This window comes from Trichomycterus rosablanca, chromosome 14 (assembly GCF_030014385.1).
Source record: "Trichomycterus rosablanca isolate fTriRos1 chromosome 14, fTriRos1.hap1, whole genome shotgun sequence".
NCBI classification, from domain to species: Eukaryota; Metazoa; Chordata; class Actinopteri; order Siluriformes; family Trichomycteridae; genus Trichomycterus; species Trichomycterus rosablanca.
Genome location: NC_086001.1, coordinates 20,248,918 through 20,270,242, shown reverse-complemented (window position 1 = coordinate 20,270,242; position 21,325 = coordinate 20,248,918). Strand labels below are relative to the sequence as shown.

The 21,325-nt window shown below is 36.9% G+C and overlaps 1 protein-coding gene and 7 non-coding genes across 8 annotated transcripts; all 8 read right to left on the bottom strand.

Annotated features, from left to right (window-relative positions):
• Positions 1 to 1,593: 1,593 nt before the first annotated feature.
• Positions 1,594 to 1,666, bottom strand: trnak-cuu (transfer RNA lysine (anticodon CUU)). The gene has a single exon. It is a non-coding gene; the product is annotated as a tRNA-Lys (tRNA).
• A 1,242-nt stretch (positions 1,667 to 2,908) lies between these two features.
• Positions 2,909 to 2,980, bottom strand: trnaq-uug (transfer RNA glutamine (anticodon UUG)). The gene has a single exon. It is a non-coding gene; the product is annotated as a tRNA-Gln (tRNA).
• Positions 2,981 to 3,755: 775 nt separating this feature from the next.
• trnaq-cug (transfer RNA glutamine (anticodon CUG)) lies at positions 3,756 to 3,827 on the bottom strand. The gene has a single exon. It is a non-coding gene; the product is annotated as a tRNA-Gln (tRNA).
• A 1,094-nt stretch (positions 3,828 to 4,921) lies between these two features.
• trnaq-uug (transfer RNA glutamine (anticodon UUG)) lies at positions 4,922 to 4,993 on the bottom strand. Its single transcript has one exon. It is a non-coding gene; the product is annotated as a tRNA-Gln (tRNA).
• Positions 4,994 to 5,768: 775 nt separating this feature from the next.
• On the bottom strand, positions 5,769 to 5,840 carry trnaq-cug (transfer RNA glutamine (anticodon CUG)). The gene has a single exon. It is a non-coding gene; the product is annotated as a tRNA-Gln (tRNA).
• A 1,094-nt stretch (positions 5,841 to 6,934) lies between these two features.
• Positions 6,935 to 7,006, bottom strand: trnaq-uug (transfer RNA glutamine (anticodon UUG)). The gene has a single exon. It is a non-coding gene; the product is annotated as a tRNA-Gln (tRNA).
• A 775-nt stretch (positions 7,007 to 7,781) lies between these two features.
• Positions 7,782 to 7,853, bottom strand: trnaq-cug (transfer RNA glutamine (anticodon CUG)). The gene has a single exon. It is a non-coding gene; the product is annotated as a tRNA-Gln (tRNA).
• A 7,646-nt stretch (positions 7,854 to 15,499) lies between these two features.
• On the bottom strand, positions 15,500 to 17,885 carry LOC134326585 (piggyBac transposable element-derived protein 4-like). The gene is made up of 2 exons (XM_063008750.1): positions 17,664 to 17,885; positions 15,500 to 17,433 (listed from the first exon to the last, which is right to left on the bottom strand). Exon 2 carries the CDS (start codon positions 16,875 to 16,877, stop codon positions 15,579 to 15,581), a length of 1,299 nt encoding a protein of 432 aa, XP_062864820.1. The 5' UTR covers positions 16,878 to 17,433; positions 17,664 to 17,885; the 3' UTR covers positions 15,500 to 15,578.
• Between the last annotated feature and the right edge of the window lie 3,440 nt (positions 17,886 to 21,325).

Genomic DNA, 21,325 nt, shown 5'->3' with positions numbered 1-21,325 from the left:
ATGACACACCCTGGTACTGGTACTGACACAACCCATGCCATGACACACCCTGGTACTGACACACCCCCATACCATAACACACCCTGGTACTGACACACCCCCATACCATGACACACCCCCATACCATGACACACCCTGGTACTGACACACCCCCATACCATGACACACCCTGGTACTGACACACCCCCATACCATGACACACCCTGGTACTGACACAGCCACATACCATGACACACCCTGGTACTGACACACCCCATACCATGACACACCCCATACCATGACACACCCCCATACCATGACACACCCTGGTACTGACACACCCCCATACCATGACACACCCTGGTACTGACACACCACATACCATGACACACCCTGGTACTGACACACCTCATACCATGACACACCCTGGTACTGACACACCCCATACCATGACACACCCTGGTACTGACACACCCCATACCATGACACACCCTGGTACTGAGTGTGTGAGTGTGTGTGTGTGTGTGTGGTGTGTGTGGTGTAAAGTGTCTGAATACGTTTGGTTACAGTATGTATACTGACTGTGGTGCAGTAACAGATAGAGGTGCAGTATAAGGGTGACGGTGGGTGTCAGTATGTTCTGTGTGCAGTATAGTGCAGTGAATGTGCAGTATGAATTACATTTGGGTTCATTAGGGATGATCAGGATTATATTCAGAGATCTTAGAACCTCATCACATTCATGCACGTGTCTTTCTTTTACAGATTGAGTGTTTTGGTTTTTGTGGAGGTACGACTGGAAAGGAAACTGTAACAAACGACCTGGTAAATCATCATGGGTAAGTTTTTTTAATTAATATTTAAACTAAATTCACTCTTTAAGTCTCCTCTCCTACAGCCGAGACGAACTTGAGACCACACCCAACGGAAGGCGACGAAGACAATGGAGGGAGAGACGACAAAAACGAAGATGCTGGTCCGGTATCTTAGCAGAGCTAAAGAGCCCCTTACAGACCACCGCTACCGAGTCTGTTTGTCACGAACGTCAGGTCACTTTCAAATGATGGATGAACTGAGACTAAGTTTAACATCACAAACATCTATACAGAAAACGTGTATGATGATAATCACAGATTCTTGGCTTAATCCAGGTGTGGATCCAAACCTCCAAATCGTTGTCTCTGACAAGTGTGAGATCTTTTTAATGCCCCTCTCATTCAGGTCAGAAACATGCCATTATTTCAATTTGCCAAACTTAATTACCCTTCTGTAAACCTTAGCAAGTCATGTGACTCATGTGTACCATCCAATGAAACAGCTGTGCGTGTGTCTTTGTGGTGCAATCGGTTAGCGCATTCGGCTGTTAACTGAAAGGTTGGTGGTTCGAGCCCACCCAGGGACGAGTGTCTTTTATTGCACAACCTGCCTGTTGATGAAACGGATATGAGACACAACAACATGTAGTCCCACAGAATAGTGGAAATAAGTAACTGATAACATTAAGTAAACAACAGTCCTACAAGCACAAATATCCACCTGATAAGTCACCAGAGACCGGCTGTACAAAGTGGAAGAACGTTCTTTTGGTTTCTGTAGATGTTAAATGAAGATACTCGCCCAACATGGGGCTCGAACCCACGACCCTGAGATTAAGAGTCTCATGCTCTACCGACTGAGCTAGCCAGGCTTAAGCAACATGTCAGAACAGACAGCTCATCGATCAGACCATCAGAGAGATGTAGGTTTAATTCACTAACATCACGACCAGATTAAGAACTAATTCACAGTTTACAAACAAACACAATTCAGAATAAGCAACAGAAACAGACACAGACTTACTGTCGCTGTATTGTATTGTATTATAGTGTTCAGTTGTAGCGTATTTTATTGAGATTATGCTTTAATGCTGTATTTTCTTACATTTATTTAATCCAGCACAATGGTTAAACTGCACAACCCAACAAGTTAAAATAACCCATCATGTGTTCTGTCCAATATTTACACAGTGCTGGTTGCCAAATAACATTTTCACCTGCATTCAGACTTTTCTTTCCTGTATACCAAAAACAGTCGCCATTGCAGGTCTACAACACGTTACAAAAACACTTGGGACACTTTATTTTTGCTTTCTTTATCTTGCCGGTGTCACGTTGTATTGAAACTAAAATTAAATCAAGTGTTTAGGTTCATTCATCATCTTAACACATATTACAAACTAATCAAGCTCGTCAAATTTCAGACATTGTTCACGTGAACAAAAATCTCAAGTGGAAGCACAAGGTGATTCATTTATTCATAGACGGTGCTGTTTATGGTTTTACACTTAAAAACATGAACAGTTAAAAAATAACAACAAACACAACAACAACAATTTAATAATAATGTCGCAAATCTGTACCCAAGTAACAAGCTGTAGTTTATCTAGCACCACTAGATGGGAACGATCTCTGTACAACATTTTGAACTTCACTTTAAAAGTCAGTTCAGTGTGTTTTACTGTAGTAAGAAAAGCTCCACATGTTTTATATTTATATGTTTGATACTGTTTTACTCCACATGTTTTATATGTAGTGTTTATGGTATTTAAGCTGGATGGATAGATGGAAGTTAACATGTTAACACTTCAGACTTTACTTTTACATCTCAGATTTTTAAACGTACGTGATTGATATAATTCTGAGGTAATTTAGAAGTTTTAGGCAGTAAATAAAAGTAATTTTAGTTAAACATTGCCACCCAAGTATCAAAAAAACAAACTATACCACTGTTGGAAAACTGCACTGAGTTAAGTTTAGGACCCAGTTGGCCGGTAGATAACGCTGTAAACAATGTTTTGTCTTTTGGTACTACAATTCGGCATAGAGCAGTCATATGTGGAACACTATTCTCTACTCAGCATTGATAACAGTGTTTTTACCTAAATAAAACCAGGTTCCACCGAGATTTGAACTCGGATCACTGGATTCAAAGTCCAGAGTGCTAAACATTACACCAAGGAACCACACAGTGAGGTCTTACTTAAGCCCAAAAGTTAATAATTAGTCATTTAAGAGCAAGTTGGCTGTTAGATGGCGCTGTAAACAATGATTAGCGATTATATTTTGGGATGGAGCAGTCACATGTGGAACACTATAACACTACTAGTGCTATTATGATATTAAAGCTGGATGAATGGATGGAAATGAACATGTCATTTAAGGTGACTCTAAACTAGCACAAGCAATTGCGATGCTCTGTTGTACTGCACATGCGCTGAATGCTACCATCCTGAAACTGCTAAGGTTTCTCAATCTTGGACCTCACACCGGGCCCCAAATAAAAGCAGTAAGGTCCCACTCAGATCGCAGGATTCAGAGTCCAGAGTGCTAACCATTACACCATGGAACCCTGACACCATGAAAACTAAACGTAATGATTCACCATTTGCTAAGTAAATAAAGCAAAAATACACAACTTCAGACTTGAACATCTCAAGTGATTTAAACTTACTTGATTGATATAATTGACTGAAATCAATTGAAAAAAATGAGGTAATTTAGATGTTTTAAACACTAAATAAAAGTAATTTTAGTTAAACATTGCCACCCAAGTATCAAAATCACAACAAAAAGTTCCACTGTTGAAAAATTGCAGTAAGTTCAAGACGCAGTAGGTCGGTAGATGGCGCTGTAAACAATGACTTGCCACTTTGTGTTCTAATTTGGCATAGAGCAGTCATATGTGGAACACTATTGTCTTCTCATCATTGATAACTGTGTTTTTACCTAAATAAAGCCAGGTTCCACCGAGATTTGAACTCGGATTGCTGGATTCAGAGTCCAGAGTGCTAACCATTACACCATGGAACCACAAAAGAAATGTTTTGTAATGAAGAATTGAGCACAAAGGTTAATAATTACACCATTAACTCCACATGTTTTATGTAGTGTTTATGGTATTTGAGCTGGATGGATAGATGGAAGTTAACATGTCAGACATCCCAAGTTGCAAAAACTCATTTCAGGGAGCTACAAAAAAAGCTAAAAACCCTCTCGCACACAGCAAAGTATATGGGTGATAACAGAACTTTTAGGAGCTGGTAACTGAGCTACTAAACTAACAGTTCGCGTCACAAACACATTAATGTGTACTACATAGTGCACCAGATAGTGTGAAAGATAATTGATTTATAATCCCTACATAGTGCACTAGATTGTATATTAAAAAAGAAGTTATGTTTTTTACTTACTAATCAAGCTCGTCAAATTTCAGACATTGTTCACGTGAACAAAAATCTCAAGTGGAAGCACAAGGTGATTCATTTATTCATAGACGGTGCTGTTTATGGTTTTACACTTAAAAACATGAACAGTTAAAAAAATAACAACAAACACAACAACAACAATTTAATAATAATGTCACAAATCTGTACCCAAGTAACAAGCTGTAATTTATCTAGCACCACTAGATGGGAACGATCTCTGTACAACATTTTGAACTTCACTTTAAAAGTCAGTTCAGTGTGTTTTACTGTAGCAAGAATAGCTCCACATGTTTTATATTTATATGTTTGATACTGTTTTACTCCACATGTTTTATATGTAGTGTTTATGGTATTTAAGCTGGATGGATAGATGGAAGTTAACATGTTAACACTTCAGACTTTACTTTTACATCTCAGATTTTTAAACGTACGTGATTGATATAATTCTGAGGTAATTTAGAAGTTTTAGGCAGTAAATAAAAGTAATTTTAGTTAAACATTGCCACCCAAGTATCAAAAAAACAAACTATACCACTGTTGGAAAACTGCACTGAGTTAAGTTTAGGACCCAGTTGGCCGGTAGATGGCGCTGTAAACAATGTTTTGTCTTTTGGTACTACAATTCGGCATAGAGCAGTCATATGTGGAACACTATTCTCTACTCAGCATTGATAACAGTGTTTTTACCTAAATAAAACCAGGTTCCACCGAGATTTGAACTCGGATCACTGGATTCAAAGTCCAGAGTGCTAAACATTACACCATGGAACCACACAGTGAGGTCTTACTTAAGCCCAAAAGTTAATAATTAGTCATTTAAGAGCAAGTTGGCTGTTAGATGGCGCTGTAAACAATGATTAGCGATTATATTTTGGGATGGAGCAGTCACATGTGGAACACTATAACACTACTAGTGCTATTATGATATTAAAGCTGGATGAATGGATGGAAATGAACATGTCATTTAAGGTGACTCTAAACTAGCACAAGCAATTGCGATGCTCTGTTGTACTGCACATGCGCTGAATGCTACCATCCTGAAACTGCTAAGGTTTCTCAATCTTGGACCTCACACCGGGCCCCAAATAAAAGCAGTAAGGTCCCACTCAGATCGCAGGATTCAGAGTCCAGAGTGCTAACCATTACACCATGGAACCCTGACACCATGAAAACTAAACGTAATGATTCACCATTTGCTAAGTAAATAAAGCAAAAATACACAACTTCAGACTTGAACATCTCAAGTGATTTAAACTTACGTGATTGATATAATTGACTGAAATCAATTGAAAAAAATTAGGTAATTTAGATGTTTTAAACACTAAATAAAAGTAATTTTAGTTAAACATTGCCACCCAAGTATCAAAATCACAACAAAAAGTTCCACTGTTGAAAAATTGCAGTAAGTTCAAGACGCAGTAGGTCGGTAGATGGCGCTGTAAACAATGACTTGCCACTTTGTGTTCTAATTTGGCATAGAGCAGTCATATGTGGAACACTATTGTCTTCTCATCATTGATAACTGTGTTTTTACCTAAATAAAGCCAGGTTCCACCGAGATTTGAACTCGGATTGCTGGATTCAGAGTCCAGAGTGCTAACCATTACACCATGGAACCACAAAAGAAATGTTTTGTAATGAAGAATTGAGCACAAAGGTTAATAATTACACCATTAACTCCACATGTTTTATGTAGTGTTTATGATATTTGAGCTGGATGGATAGATGGAAGTTAACATGTCAGACATCCCAAGTTGCAAAAACTCATTTCAGGGAGCTACAAAAAAAGCTAAAAACCCTCTCGCACACAGCAAAGTATATGGGTGATAACAGAACTTTTAGGAGCTGGTAACTGAGCTACTAAACTAACAGTTCGCGTCACAAACACATTAATGTGTACTACATAGTGCACCAGATAGTGTGAAAGATAATTGATTTATAATCCCTACATAGTGCACTAGATTGTATATTAAAAAAGAAGTTATGTTTTTTACTTACTAATCAAGCTCGTCAAATTTCAGACATTGTTCACGTGAACAAAAATCTCAAGTGGAAGCACAAGGTGATTCATTTATTCATAGACGGTGCTGTTTATGGTTTTACACTTAAAAACATGAACAGTTAAAAAAATAACAACAAACACAACAACAACAATTTAATAATAATGTCACAAATCTGTACCCAAGTAACAAGCTGTAATTTATCTAGCACCACTAGATGGGAACGATCTCTGTACAACATTTTGAACTTCACTTTAAAAGTCAGTTCAGTGTGTTTTACTGTAGTAAGAATAGCTCCACATGTTTTATATTTATATGTTTGATACTGTTTTACTCCACATGTTTTATATGTAGTGTTTATGGTATTTAAGCTGGATGGATAGATGGAAGTTAACATGTTAACACTTCAGACTTTACTTTTACATCTCAGATTTTTAAACGTACGTGATTGATATAATTCTGAGGTAATTTAGAAGTTTTAGGCAGTAAATAAAAGTAATTTTAGTTAAACATTGCCACCCAAGTATCAAAAAAACAAACTATACCACTGTTGGAAAACTGCACTGAGTTAAGTTTAGGACCCAGTTGGCCGGTAGATGGCGCTGTAAACAATGTTTTGTCTTTTGGTACTACAATTCGGCATAGAGCAGTCATATGTGGAACACTATTCTCTACTCAGCATTGATAACAGTGTTTTTACCTAAATAAAACCAGGTTCCACCGAGATTTGAACTCGGATCACTGGATTCAAAGTCCAGAGTGCTAAACATTACACCATGGAACCACACAGTGAGGTCTTACTTAAGCCCAAAAGTTAATAATTAGTCATTTAAGAGCAAGTTGGCTGTTAGATGGCGCTGTAAACAATGATTAGCGATTATATTTTGGGATGGAGCAGTCACATGTGGAACACTATAACACTACTAGTGCTATTATGATATTAAAGCTGGATGAATGGATGGAAATGAACATGTCATTTAAGGTGACTCTAAACTAGCACAAGCAATTGCGATGCTCTGTTGTACTGCACATGCGCTGAATGCTACCATTCTGAAACTGCTAAGGTTTCTCAATCTTGGACCTCACACCGGGCCCCAAATAAAAGCAGTAAGGTCCCACTCAGATCGCAGGATTCAGAGTCCAGAGTGCTAACCATTACACCATGGAACCCTGACACCATGAAAACTAAACGTAATGATTCACCATTTGCTAAGTAAATAAAGCAAAAATACACAACTTCAGACTTGAACATCTCAAGTGATTTAAACTTACGTGATTGATATAATTGACTGAAATCAATTGAAAAAAATGAGGTAATTTAGATGTTTTAAACACTAAATAAAAGTAATTTTAGTTAAACATTGCCACCCAAGTATCAAAATCACAACAAAAAGTTCCACTGTTGAAAAATTGCAGTAAGTTCAAGACGCAGTAGGTCGGTAGATGGCGCTGTAAACAATGACTTGCCACTTTGTGTTCTAATTTGGCATAGAGCAGTCATATGTGGAACACTATTGTCTTCTCATCATTGATAACTGTGTTTTTACCTAAATAAAGCCAGGTTCCACCGAGATTTGAACTCGGATTGCTGGATTCAGAGTCCAGAGTGCTAACCATTACACCACGGAACCACAAAAGAAATGTTTTGTAATGAAGAATTGAGCACAAAGGTTAATAATTACACCATTAACTCCACATGTTTTATGTAGTGTTTATGGTATTTGAGCTGGATGGATAGATGGAAGTTAACATGTCAGACATCCCAAGTTGCAAAAACTCATTTCAGGGAGCTACAAAAAAAGCTAAAAACCCTCTCGCACACAGCAAAGTATATGGGTGATAACAGAACTTTTAGGAGCTGGTAACTGAGCTACTAAACTAACAGTTCGCGTCACAAACACATTAATGTGTACTACATAGTGCACCAGATAGTGTGAAAGATAATTGATTTATAATCCCTACATAGTGCACTAGATTGTATATTAAAAAAGAAGTTATGTTTTTTACTTAGTGCACTAAATAGTGTACTAGATAATAGACTTTTGTTTCTTACATAATGCTTTAGGTAGCGTATTAGTTAACAGATTTAGGTTCCCTACATAGTGCACTAAATTGTATATCAGATAACGGATTTATGTTCCCTACATAGTGCACTAGATAGTATTTTAGATATGAATTTATGTTCCCTACACAGTGCACTAGATTGTATATTAGATCACGGATTTATGTTTCCTACATAGTGGACTAGATAGTGTATTAGATAACGCATTCATGTTCACTACAGAGTGCACTAGAAAGAATAACTAGATGATGATTTGTGTTTCTTGCATAGTGCACTAGATTGTATATCAGATAACGGATTTAATATGCAATCGGGAAAAAGTCTGTGTCGCCTGCGTGTGTGTGTGTGTGTGTGCGTTCTTGGCCGCTTATTTTAGATTCCGGGAGATTTTATCTGACTTGCGGGCATCAGGGAGCCGCTATGTATATGCGGAAGGCTTCCGGAACTGACATGTAATCTAAGGTGACTCTTAGGTTTATTCGCTGCTGTTGGCTTATAAAGTTCTACTAAACAAACTGGCTCGTATTTTGGCACTGATATACCTTCCTGAATGGTGATATGCTTGGTTTACACTACTAGCACAAACAGTTGTGGTCTACACCCCACAAGCGCTCTGTTGTACTGCACATGCGCTGAACGCTACCATCCTGAAAGTGCTAATGTTTCTAAACCTTGAAACTCACACCGGCTCCCAAATGAAACTTGCCATTTGCTAAATAAATAAAGCTGAAAAAGAAAAATACACACACACACAACTTTAGACTTTAACATCTCAGATTTTTTAAACTGACGGGATTCATATAATTCTAAAATAATGTAGATTTAGGCAGTACATTTTAACTATTCTTTTGCTAAACATTGCCACCCAAGTATCAAAATCACAACAAAACGCCGCACTATTAATAACTGCACAGAGTTAAGTCTTATAGTTTAACACCTGCCGAAGTTTAGTGCCTCCTGAAGAACGAAGAGACATTTTGTTGAACGGCTCTTTAAAAGGAACCGAGCCAAAATATCCGGCACCCTTCAAAAAGCCATAATTCCCATCACTAATATACAGGGGTTGGACAAAATAACTGAAACACCTGTCATTTTAGTGTGGTAGGTTTCATGGCTAAATTGGACCAGTCTGGTGGCCAATCTTCATTAATTGCACATTGCACCAGTAAGAGCAGAGTGTGAAGGTTCAATTAGCAGGGTAAGAGCACAGTTTTGCTCAAAATATTGCAATGCACACAACATTATGGGTGACATACCAGAGTTCAAAAGAGGACAAATTGTTGGTGCACGTCTTGCTGGCGCATCTGTGACCAAGACAGCAAGTCTTTGTGATGTATCAAGAGCCACGGTATCCAGGGTAATGTCAGCATACCACCAAGAAGGACAAACCACATCCAACAGGATTAACTGTGGACGCAAGAGGAAGCTGTCTGAAAGGGATGTTCGGGTGCTAACCCGGATTGTATCCAAAAAACATAAAACCACGGCTGCCCAAATCACGGCAGAATTAAATGTGCACCTCAACTCTCCTGTTTCCACCAGAACTGTCCGTCGGGAGCTCCACAGGGTCGATATACACGGCCGGGCTGCTATAGCCAAACCTTTGGTCACTCGTGCCAATGCCAAACGTCGGTTTCAATGGTGCAAGGAGCGCAAATCTTGGGCTGTGGACAATGTGAAACATGTATTGTTCTCTGATGAGTCCACCTTTACTGTTTTCCCCACATCCGGGAGAGTTACGGTGTGGAGAAGCCCCAAAGAAGCGTACCACCCAGACTGTTGCATGCCCAGAGTGAAGCATGGGGGTGGATCAGTGATGGTTTGGGCTGCCATATCATGGCATTCCCTTGGCCCAATACTTGTGCTAGATGGGCGCGTCACTGCCAAGGACTACCGAACCATTCTGGAGGACCATGTGCATCCAATGGCGGTGCCGTGTATCAGGATGACAATGCACCAATACACACAGCAAGACTGGTGAAAGATTGGTTTGATGAACATGAAAGTGAAGTTGAACATCTCCCATGGCCTGCACAGTCACCAGATCTAAATATTATTGAGCCACTTTGGGGTGTTTTGGAGAAACGTTTTCCTCCACCAGCATCACGTAGTGACCTGGCCACTATCCTGCAAGAAGAATGGCTTAAAATCCCTCTGACCACTGTGCAGGACTTGTATATGTCATTTCCAAGATGAATTGACGCTGTATTGGCTCCAAAAGGAGGCCCTACACCATACTAATACATTATTGTGGTCTAAAACCAGGTGTTTCAGTTATTTTGTCCAACCCCTGTATATACACACACACACACACACCTAATTAATGTGTGCCATATGTGGTTCTGTGATGAGAAATATAGGTGGTACTTGGAAGTTTTGGTTTGATAATGGGTGGTACTTGGTCTAAAAAGTTTGAGAATAGGATATAGGATATATAGGATATATACTGTAGGTTATGTAGGATATAGGATATTTTGACTAGGGCTGTATGTATGATGCATCATCAAACTGTTATACATTATTTATTCTATTTTGTATTAGATGAGATGGTTTGTCTCTGTATTGACCCGCAATTCATTTTTAAATGACACCTAACGATAGTGATCCGACGCTTTTTACTATAAAATGTTGACTTCATCAAAAAGAATCGACTCCCTCAGCTTCAAATTGCTCATTGCTGAGTACCATCAACTTAGTGAATAGACTCTTTCGAGTCTATTCCTGTCGTTCAACTTAAAGAACCGGATTAAAGAATCAACTCATTTGATTCATTTGAACACGCAGACTCACTCGCTCTCCCGCTGTGAGCTTCTCAAACTGAACTGCGTCTTTCTGTACATGAGGAAGAAATCTATGTAGAGATCTCAAATAACATGAACCTGAAGGTGTGAACTTACATTGTAGAAAAGAAAAACAAGCAAGTCCTACAAGCACAAATATCCACCTGATAAGTCACCGGAGACCGGCTATACAAAATGGAAAAACGTTCTTTTGGTTTCTGTAGATGTTAAATGAAGATACTCGCCCAACATGGGGCTGGAACCCACGACCCTGAGATTAAGAGTCTCATGCACTACCGACTGAGCTAGTCAGGCTTAAGCAGCAGGTCAGAACAGACAGCTTATCAGTCAGACCATCAGAGAGATGTAGGTTTAATTCAATCACAGTTTACACACAAACACAAATAAACAACAGAAACAGACACAGACTTACTGTCACTTTTAAACTACTACCTTGACTTGTGTTGAGTTCTGAGATTTGCAGTATGATGTTGTTTGGTATTTGTTGGTGATGAAAAGAAGGCTGGTCTATAGAATCCACAATTAATGCCAGCTTCAGTGGTTAGACAGTTTGAAAAAGTATTATGGGATGGTCTGTACTAAAATAACACATTACACATCCCTAAATGTTTTAAATGTTGAATCAACATGTTTTTTTTCTGTTATATCTTAATTAAAAACAAATATTGTAAGATATATCCACTTTGCGTTGCAAAGGAGACACCCCCCCCCCCCCCCCCACCACCGCTGTTAAAAAAGTAGATAGATAGATAGATAGATAGATAGATAGATAGATAGATAGATAGATAGATAGATAGATAGATAGATAGATAGATAGATAGATAGATAGATCGATTTATTAATCACAGAGGGAAAGTCAAGTATTACAACAGCTCAGGGTACAATAGAAAAAAGTAAATAAAAGACTCAGTTAAAAATTAATAATTAAATAGGCTAAAGGTGCATAAGAATAATAATAAGTATGTATTGCAGTACAATGTTGGTAGAAATAAATATATACACAATGTCAATAATAATAAAAAAAGTGTTTTGGCATTAAATGTCCAGGTGTGCAATGATATAAACAGAGTGACAGATTATGCTTCAAAAGTTTGGTATTAAGTAAGTAAAGTAATAAGTAACCTTTACTCTGAGTACATTTTAAATTAGTTACTTTTTACTTGAGTAGATTTTTAGACAAGTAATTTTACTTGTACTTAATAAAAAAATAATTAAAGCAATCAATGCTAAGTGTAATAATTGATATATTATGATATCACTGATAGCTGACCCCAGAATTCCAGTACAATAACAATGCAAAGTGTAGTAATTGTTATCTCAGCAAAAAATGGATGCTTTTTGTTAAAATGTAACAACATGCCTGAGGAAAATGTCGATATCCTCAATAACAGGCATGAACTGCACTTAGCAATCAGTGCTAAGTGTAATTAATGATATAATATCTATATGGAGACTTTTTTAACCAATGAAAACAAAACCATGAAAAATGTTGATGTTCTTATTATACCAAATATATTTTACCTTAGTGCCATACGTGAGCTGAACAATGTCAGTTTACTCACTCCTATGTGGACTTTGTGGGACTTATGTTGATTCCAGCATACAGACCGCTCACCAGTTGCTACAAACCAGAACTAATACAGGTAAAGACCTGCCTAGCGATAGCCTTCTCTGCTCTTCAGTACACTGACTGGGAGGTGTTTTTATTCATCTAAAAACAGGACAGAAGCTTTCAGGAATCAATAATGAGACCAAGGATTAAGGTTCAATATGTAGATATTTTATTAGCAAACAAGCAATAACAAGCAAAATACATAAATGACACATAAATGAACATAACAATACTAATTCTAGACTGGATAGGTGGCCATTTGTCCAGACTGTAGCAACTGCTCAAGTATATGAAAACATCAGATTGTACAAAACTGATTGTACCAAGTTATATAAGCCAAACAATGAAAACGTGTGAAACACAAGTTATATAAGTAATATCTGTGCCAACATATATTTATATATATATATATATATATATATATATATATATATATATATATATATTTATTTATGGGCGCCTTTGAAAACTCTTAAGGACACCTTACAATACAAAACATCCGTACATAATTAACGACACAGATTAAGGGTAGGCGAGTTTACAGAAATACGTTTTAGGGCATGTTTTGAAACTAGGAATTTAATCAATGGTGTGAATGTCAGGAGGGAGAGAGTTCCAGAGACGTGGGGCAGAGTAGCTAAAAGCTCTAGCTGCCATATGAGGTAGACCAAAAAGGAGAGAGTTACAATAATCAAATCGAGATGTGACCAGGGCATGAACAAGAACATCAGCACTTCTAGGAGAAAGGAATGGACGTAGACGATTTATGTTACGTAAATGGAAATAAGCAGATCGTGAAAATGAAAGATTGTGAGTGGAAGGAGAAACGACTGAGTTCTTCATCATCACTGAGAATTTGTTAGATTTAGAGAGAGGAGATTTTCTACCTATAAGAGGAATTTTAGTTTTATCAGCATTTAATTTGAGAAAATTGTAAGAGAACCATGTTCTTAATTCTATTAGACAATCAGAGAGAGATGGATGAGGAAGAGTAGCCGTGAGCACAGTGGACAGGTATAGTTCGGTGTCGTTCGCATAACAATAAAATTGAATGTTGTATTTTCTAAAGATACGTCCAATGGGAAGCAGGTAAATTAAAAACAGTATAGGCCTCAAGACAGAGCCCTGAGGGACACCACTAGTAACATTTACATTTTCAGCATTTAGCAGACGCTTTTATCCAAAGCGACTTACACAATGAGCAATTGAGGGTTAAGGGCCTTGCTCAGGGACCCAACAGTGGCAACTTGGTGGTGGCGGGGCTTAAACCGGCAACCTTTTGTTTACTAGTCCAGTACCTTAACCACTGAGCTATCACTGTCCAGGAGTAACAGGAGTAACAGGAGTTAATGTGAACATACTGTACATGTCTAGAAATGTATGAAGAAAACCAATCAAGCACAGCATCACTAAGACCAATATATGCTAGCCGATCCAATACCTTTTATTTTCAATTCACTTCCACTATTAATTGATAGCATTCACTTACATCAGGCTCTAAACCTCCTGCTTCTACCCACCATTCACTCCACTATAGATAATCACATTATTTCCCAGTAATAGTTTAACCTAAAGATTTATACTTTTATTATTACTGTTTACTTATTAATGTTTACTGTGTAATTAATTACCTATTAATTACACAGTATAATTCATTCATTGCTAACCATTTCTCCCCAACACTCACTCACTCACTATATTTTATATTTTTATATTTTAGCTTGTTTGGTACAATCTGATGAGTCACACTTGTGTCTAAGTGCTGAAAAATAAGCAAAGCAGCTCCAACACTGTGAGCATCATTTCTGTAAAATGTGAATGCGCTGATGTTTTTTGAGATTACTCAGTTGATTAACCCCTTGGCTGTCCAGTCTATTTTTGTGCATTTTCCGTCTGAAGGGCATACCCAAATTTTAATGCTGTTTATTCACAAAGTACATATGATTTAAGGAAATTTATGGTTTAATGTGACTGAAAACCCCATAAAGTATCAGTAGAAACTGCTAAAGGTCATAATGATATTTTACCATGTTGCAATGATGATAAAAACGATTTTTACATTTTTTGTTTTAGTCCAAAGTTTTAGTGAGTATAAGTATGCATAAATATGCATAAGTATGGGCAAGCAGGCAGTAGCCTAGTGGTTAAGGTACTGGACTAGTAACCAGAAGGTTGCTGGTTCAAGCCCCACCACTGCTAGGTTGCTGCTGTTGGGCTCTTGAGCAAGGCCCTTAACCCTCAATTGCTCACACTGTATACTGTAATGTAAGTCGCTTTGGATAAAAGCGTCTGCTAAATGCTGAAAATGTAAATGTAAGTATGAATATAGGTCTGGTATAACATTGCCAACACATCATGTCTGTGGCCAAAGTTGTTTACTACCACCATACCAAATTTTTTTTGATGATCACCCATACTGATCTGGAGTTATACAAGTTGGAGTAACAACAGTCCATATCGGCCTCTCCAAATGTGCCCAAAACCTCTCCAAAACCTTCCAATAGGGAAAAACAAGCTATATTTCAAAAATAAATGATCTGTATTTTATGGTGACAACATAATTAATTTAGGTTCAGATCTACATACCTTAGTGAAAATAATAATTGCATGACCCTGACATATCCTCTCCAAATGTCCTTTTAGCCTCTCCAAATGTTATTTTAGCTTTTCTACATGCTTTTTTTTTTTAGCCTTTTTACACTAGAAACAACCTCTGAATTCAATATAATGCATTGTATTTAGGTACCTATGTTACAAACGTTTTATAAACATGTTTTCCAAAAATAAAACACAACAATTGAATGATTAGCAAAACAAATTTTTTTGAAAAATACAATCAACTCAAAACTATTTACAATGTCTATTTACATTTTACAAATATTTACAGGTTTTTGTGGTGCCCCATATTGTGCCATTTGTAAAAACAGTTTCTTTTGGCCACAACGCACAATGGCACATCGCACTTTGTGCAGTACACTGGTGTCTTCACAGGGTTGCCAGACCTTTTGCACATGGCACATTTTCGCCTGCCAGCTGAACTGTCATCGCTGTAAAATGCTGGCAGGCATTGTTTTGTTTCACCTGAGGGTCCTGCAGCAGACTCATCCTGGGTGGTGTCCCCTGAAAAGGCCACAAGCTCCGACATCAGTTTCTCTCTAAAGAGTTTCTGAGTTAGAGCCTCTTGTGCATTTGTTTTTGATATTTGCTGATGTAAAATAAAACTATTTACAATCCCAATGTCAATGAAATGGTAAAATAATGTCTCGTACCACTTGACTGTCTTGTGTAAGGCATTGTGATATGAAATCAAGGTGTCCGACAAATCAACTCCTCCCATGTGCCTGTTGTAATCCTTGACCGCTGCAGGAACTGGAACATTCACTTTATTCCTAACCCCCTCCTGATATTTTACTCTCCTCATCACTGTGTCACCATCATATGCCTTGTGCATTGTGGAGCACATCACCACCTCCCTTGTGTCCATCCACTTTACAAAAAGAAGTTGTCCACGTCTGTGCCAGCGGATGGTTCCTCTCTTTGCCTGCCTGGTGAGATCATTGATTTTTGTTTTTGGATACCCCTTCCGGTTGGTACGGATGGTACCACAAGCAAGAGTCTCCTTCTTCAGGAGATCCAAATAGAGCATGGGGCTTGTGTAATAATGGTCAGTGTAGAGGTGGTACCCCTTGCCAAGAAGGGCAAAATCCATGAGGGACATAACTGAGTCATAGCTCAGTCCCTGGCCTGAGCAAACGGATTGCTTGCCTTCATAAATAAAAAAATTCCAAGTGTAACCTGTGGTTGAATCAGCCAGAACAAACATTTTGTAGCAACATTTTGTTGGCTTTGCCTTCATGTATTGTTTCAGGCCAGTTCTTGCTTTAGAGATGCAGATTAGAAGATTCTTGCTTTCAATCGAAATGTCCTTGTCCGGCTGAAAATATGTCCGGCATGCTGTCAGCAACTCTGTATACAGTGGCTTCAATTTGAAAAGTTTGTCATATGTTGAGGTTCCCTTTCTCCTTGTGTTATCTTCGTCCTCTTTTGGGTCACACAGATGCAGGTTACTAGAGATTGCCAAAAATCTTTTGCCCGTCATCACTTTTGCGGTGTAATGAAGGCGGTAATATTCCTTTCCAGACCAGTAGTCTGCAACAGATTTTAGTTTCACAATCCCCATGTATATTACCAATGCAATAAATTTGTAGAATTCTCTAACACTGAGAGGAATCCATTTGTAAGATGGATTTGCAGCTGCTCTGATCTCAGCATACTTATTGGTGTTATCTACAATAGTCTTCACCACAGACGTACTGAAAAACAGCTGAAACAACTGCAGTGGGGAATATACAGTGTTCGATAGAAGCTGTAGCCCTGGAGGTCGCTTTGGCAAAAATTTTGGAATGCTGGGTGCCTCATCAACATCAGTGATGTCATGCCAAACATCATCTTCATCTTCGGTTGTAGAAACACTGCCTGGCCTTTTTGTTTGTGCAGGAACTCGGTGAGAACGTCCTCTTGATTGCCTCTTCGCACGTGTTGCTGATGACCTGGTCTTCTGTATTGTTGGGAGGTGGGTGGATGAAGTACTTGGCACCACTTCGACAGACGTTACAGTACTTTCTGGATCTGTGTGAATGGTCCTTGATGTGGATTCAGGGTGGGGTGGGGAAGAATGCCTCTTTCTCTTAGTCTGAGCAGCTGGCACCCAGTCATCACCTGAATCCTCAGAATTGCTATTATAAACCACAAAAAGAAAAATACAACATAAGTTTTTGTAATAAATGCACAGCTGTAACAAAATTATATATAATAAACTTGGAAACAACAGTATAGTCTTTTAAAAGTTATAAAAGTTGGAAAACAATAATTTGATCTTGGCATTTTTACCTTACTACTAAAATAAACTTTTCAATGCAACAACACAAATGTAAATTTGGTATAAAAAAAAAAAAAAAGTACTTACAAGTCAAGAACAGCATCTTCTCCATGAAGAAAAGCGTCTTCTTCAAACGAATCGTAGTCACTTTCTTCTGATACCTGCAATTCTTCTTCTTCTTCCAGTCGTTCCAATTCAGAAACTACTTCTGCACTTTTAAAACTCTTCTCACACTGTGAGCACTGATCCGGTTTCTCTCCAGTGTGAATGCGCTGGTGTTTTTTGAGTTCACCCTGTATATTAAAACTCTTTCCACACTGTGAACACTGATACGGTTTCTCTCCAGTGTGAATGCGCTGGTGTTTTTTGAGATCACCCTGTATATTAAAACTCTTTCCACACTGTGAGCACTGATACGGTTTCTCTCCAGTGTGAATGTGCTGGTGTTTTTTCAGATTACCCTGTGTATTAAAACTCTTCCCACATTGTGAGCACTGATACGGTTTCTCTCCTGTGTGAATGCGCTGGTGTATCTTGAGAGCACTCAGGCACCTGAAGTTCTTCCCACACTGTGAGCACTGATTTGGTTTCTTTCCAGTGTGAATGCGCTGGTGTTTTTTTAGATAACTCTGTGTATTTAAACTCTTTCCACGTTGTGAGCACTGATATGTTTTTTTTCCTGTGTGAATGTGCTGGTGTATTTTGAGAGCACCCTGGGTACTGAAGCTCTTCCCACACTGTGAGCACTGATATGGTTTCTTTCCTGTGTGAATGCGCTGGTGTATTTTGAGATGACTCAGGAACCTGAAGCTCTTCCCACACTGTGAGCAGACGTTTCCTTCTTCCTGTGTGGGACTGAGAGAGGTGTTAATGCTGACAGTACCAGAGGACGTTTGCTGATTACTGGAGCTTCTGGTGGGCGTCAGATCCTCATCAGTCTTAATCTTCACCAGAGTCTCATATTTATCATGGTTGCAGCTCTTGATGTGATTGTGGAGCTGATTTTGGGTTGTAGAGGAACGTGGACACGAGGAGCAGCAGAAATCCTTGTTCAGTTCTGAAGCAGAAAATAATCAAATACATTTATAACATTATAAATAATCAAATACATTTATAACATTATAAATAATAAATACATTTATAACATTATAAATAATCAAATACATTTATAACATTATAAATAATCAAATACATTTATAACATTATAAATAATAAATACATTTATAACATTATAAATAATCAAATACATTTATAACATTATAAATAATCAAACACATTTATAACATTATAAATAATCAAACACATTTATAACATTATAAATAATCAAATACATGTATAACATTATAAATAATCAAATACATTTATAACATTATAAATAATAATATACATTTATAACATTATAAATAATCAAACACATTTATAACATTATAAATAATAATATACATTTATAACATTATAAATAATCAAATACATTTTAACATTATAAATAAAAATATACATTTATAACATTATAAATAATAATATACATTTATAACATTATAAATAATCAAATACATTTATAACATTATAAATAATCAAATACATTTAAACATTATAAATAATCAAACACATTTATAACATTATAAATAAAAATATACATTTATAACATTATAAATAATAATATACATTTATAACATTATAAATAATCAAATACATTTATAACATTATAAATAATCAAATACATTTAAACATTATAAATAATCAAACACATTTATAACATTATAAATAATCAAATACATTTATAACATTATAAATAATCAAATACATTTATAACATTATAAATAATCAAATAAATTTATAACATTATAAATAATCAAATACATTTATAACATTATAAATAATCAGATACATTTATAACATTATAAATAATCAAACACATTTATAACATTATAAATAATCATATACATTTATAACATTATAAATAATCAAACACATTTATAACATTATAAATAATCAAATACATTTATAACATTATAAATAATCAGATACATTTATAACATTATAAATAATCAAACACATTTATAACATTATAAATAATCAAACACATTTATAACATTATAAATAATCATATACATTTATAACATTATAAATAATCAAACACATTTATAACATTATAAATAATCATATACATTCATAACATTATAAATAATAAATACTGTTAGTAATTGTTAAACTGAGATCTGATGCTAAAGTCCTGTAACGTGATTCATCCTGCATTCATCATTTCCTGCTCACACTGATCTGCATGAGCACAATACAAGCTTTCACTGTATGATGCTTCATCCCAGGTTCCTCTGATTCTATTCAATCCAAATCTTATTTTACTCAAGATAAAAAATATCTTACTGAGTTCATCTTTATCTTCAGGTTCTTCCTTCTTCACAGGCTTCATCTGGAAACCTCCACACTGTTGGTCCTCTGGGGTGAGGTGTTCCTCAGAGGTGACGTGTTCCACAGGGATCGAGGTTCCTTCACCTGAAATTTCTTTGTTTTGTGAAAGAAGAAAAATAAGTTTGTTATTGTTGGTAGTAACGACCAACATCTTTATTAAGCACTTAAGTTAGAACTAACAGACACGTTTTTCTATACTATCTGTCAAAAACACGACCTATAAACCTTTGTTCACACAGGGTTTCAGCAGATTTAATAATAATAATAATAACAATACAACCCCAAAATCAGAAAAAGTTGGGACAGTATAGAAAAAGCAAATAATAATATAAACACACACTTTGACTTTTATTTGATGTCAGACAGGATGAAGCTGAGATGTTTCATCTTTTATCTGCTCAACTTCATTTCATTTATTAATAAGCATTCATTCCTGCATTTCAGGCCTGCAACACTTTCCAAAAAAAGTTGGGACCGTTCAGGACTGCAGGCAGGCCAGTCCAGGACCCGTACCCTCTTCTTCCACAGCCACGCCTTTGTAATGTGTGCAGCAGGTGGTTTTGCATCGTCTTGTTAAAAAATGCTAGCCGCTCAGGTGGCGCAGCGATAAAAACACATGCTGCAACCAGAGCCGAATTTCAAGTACATCCTATCGAATCCAGCTCTGCCTTGTCGGCTCGAGGCTGAGTGGCACGTATATATTGAACATATCAGCTTATATACTCGACTTTATTTCTTCTCATTCATTACCCAATCATTCAGCCACTTGTATTCACCTGGCATTACTCTGTAATTATATACTAGTGTAAACACGGTACAGTCAGCATGATCTGTTTATTTTTTTAAATTATTTTATTAACCTTTATTTAACCAGGGAAGTCACATTGAGATTAAAATCTCTTTTACAATTGAGCCCTGGCCAAGACAGCAGCAAATCACACAAAAATTACTCCATCAACAACATAGGGAGGATATACTGTATATATACATGTATACATTTAACAAGAACAAACATATGTATAAATTTTTTTTGACTTTTTCTTTAAATTCAGTCAAAGAAATAAACTGCTTCAATTTAAAATATTTCTGTAAATCATTCCAAACAAAAGGTGCACTGTAACTAAATGCTGTCTTTCCAGATTCCGACCAAACTACTGGAACTTCCCATTGTATATAGCTACTGGATCGTAAGTCATACAAAGACCTGTTTGATGATAAAAATTTAGACAAGTATGGTGGGAGCTGACCAATAATTGCTTTCTACACAAAAATGACAAAATGTACTCTCCGTCGTACTGAAAGTGGAAGCTAACCAGTCA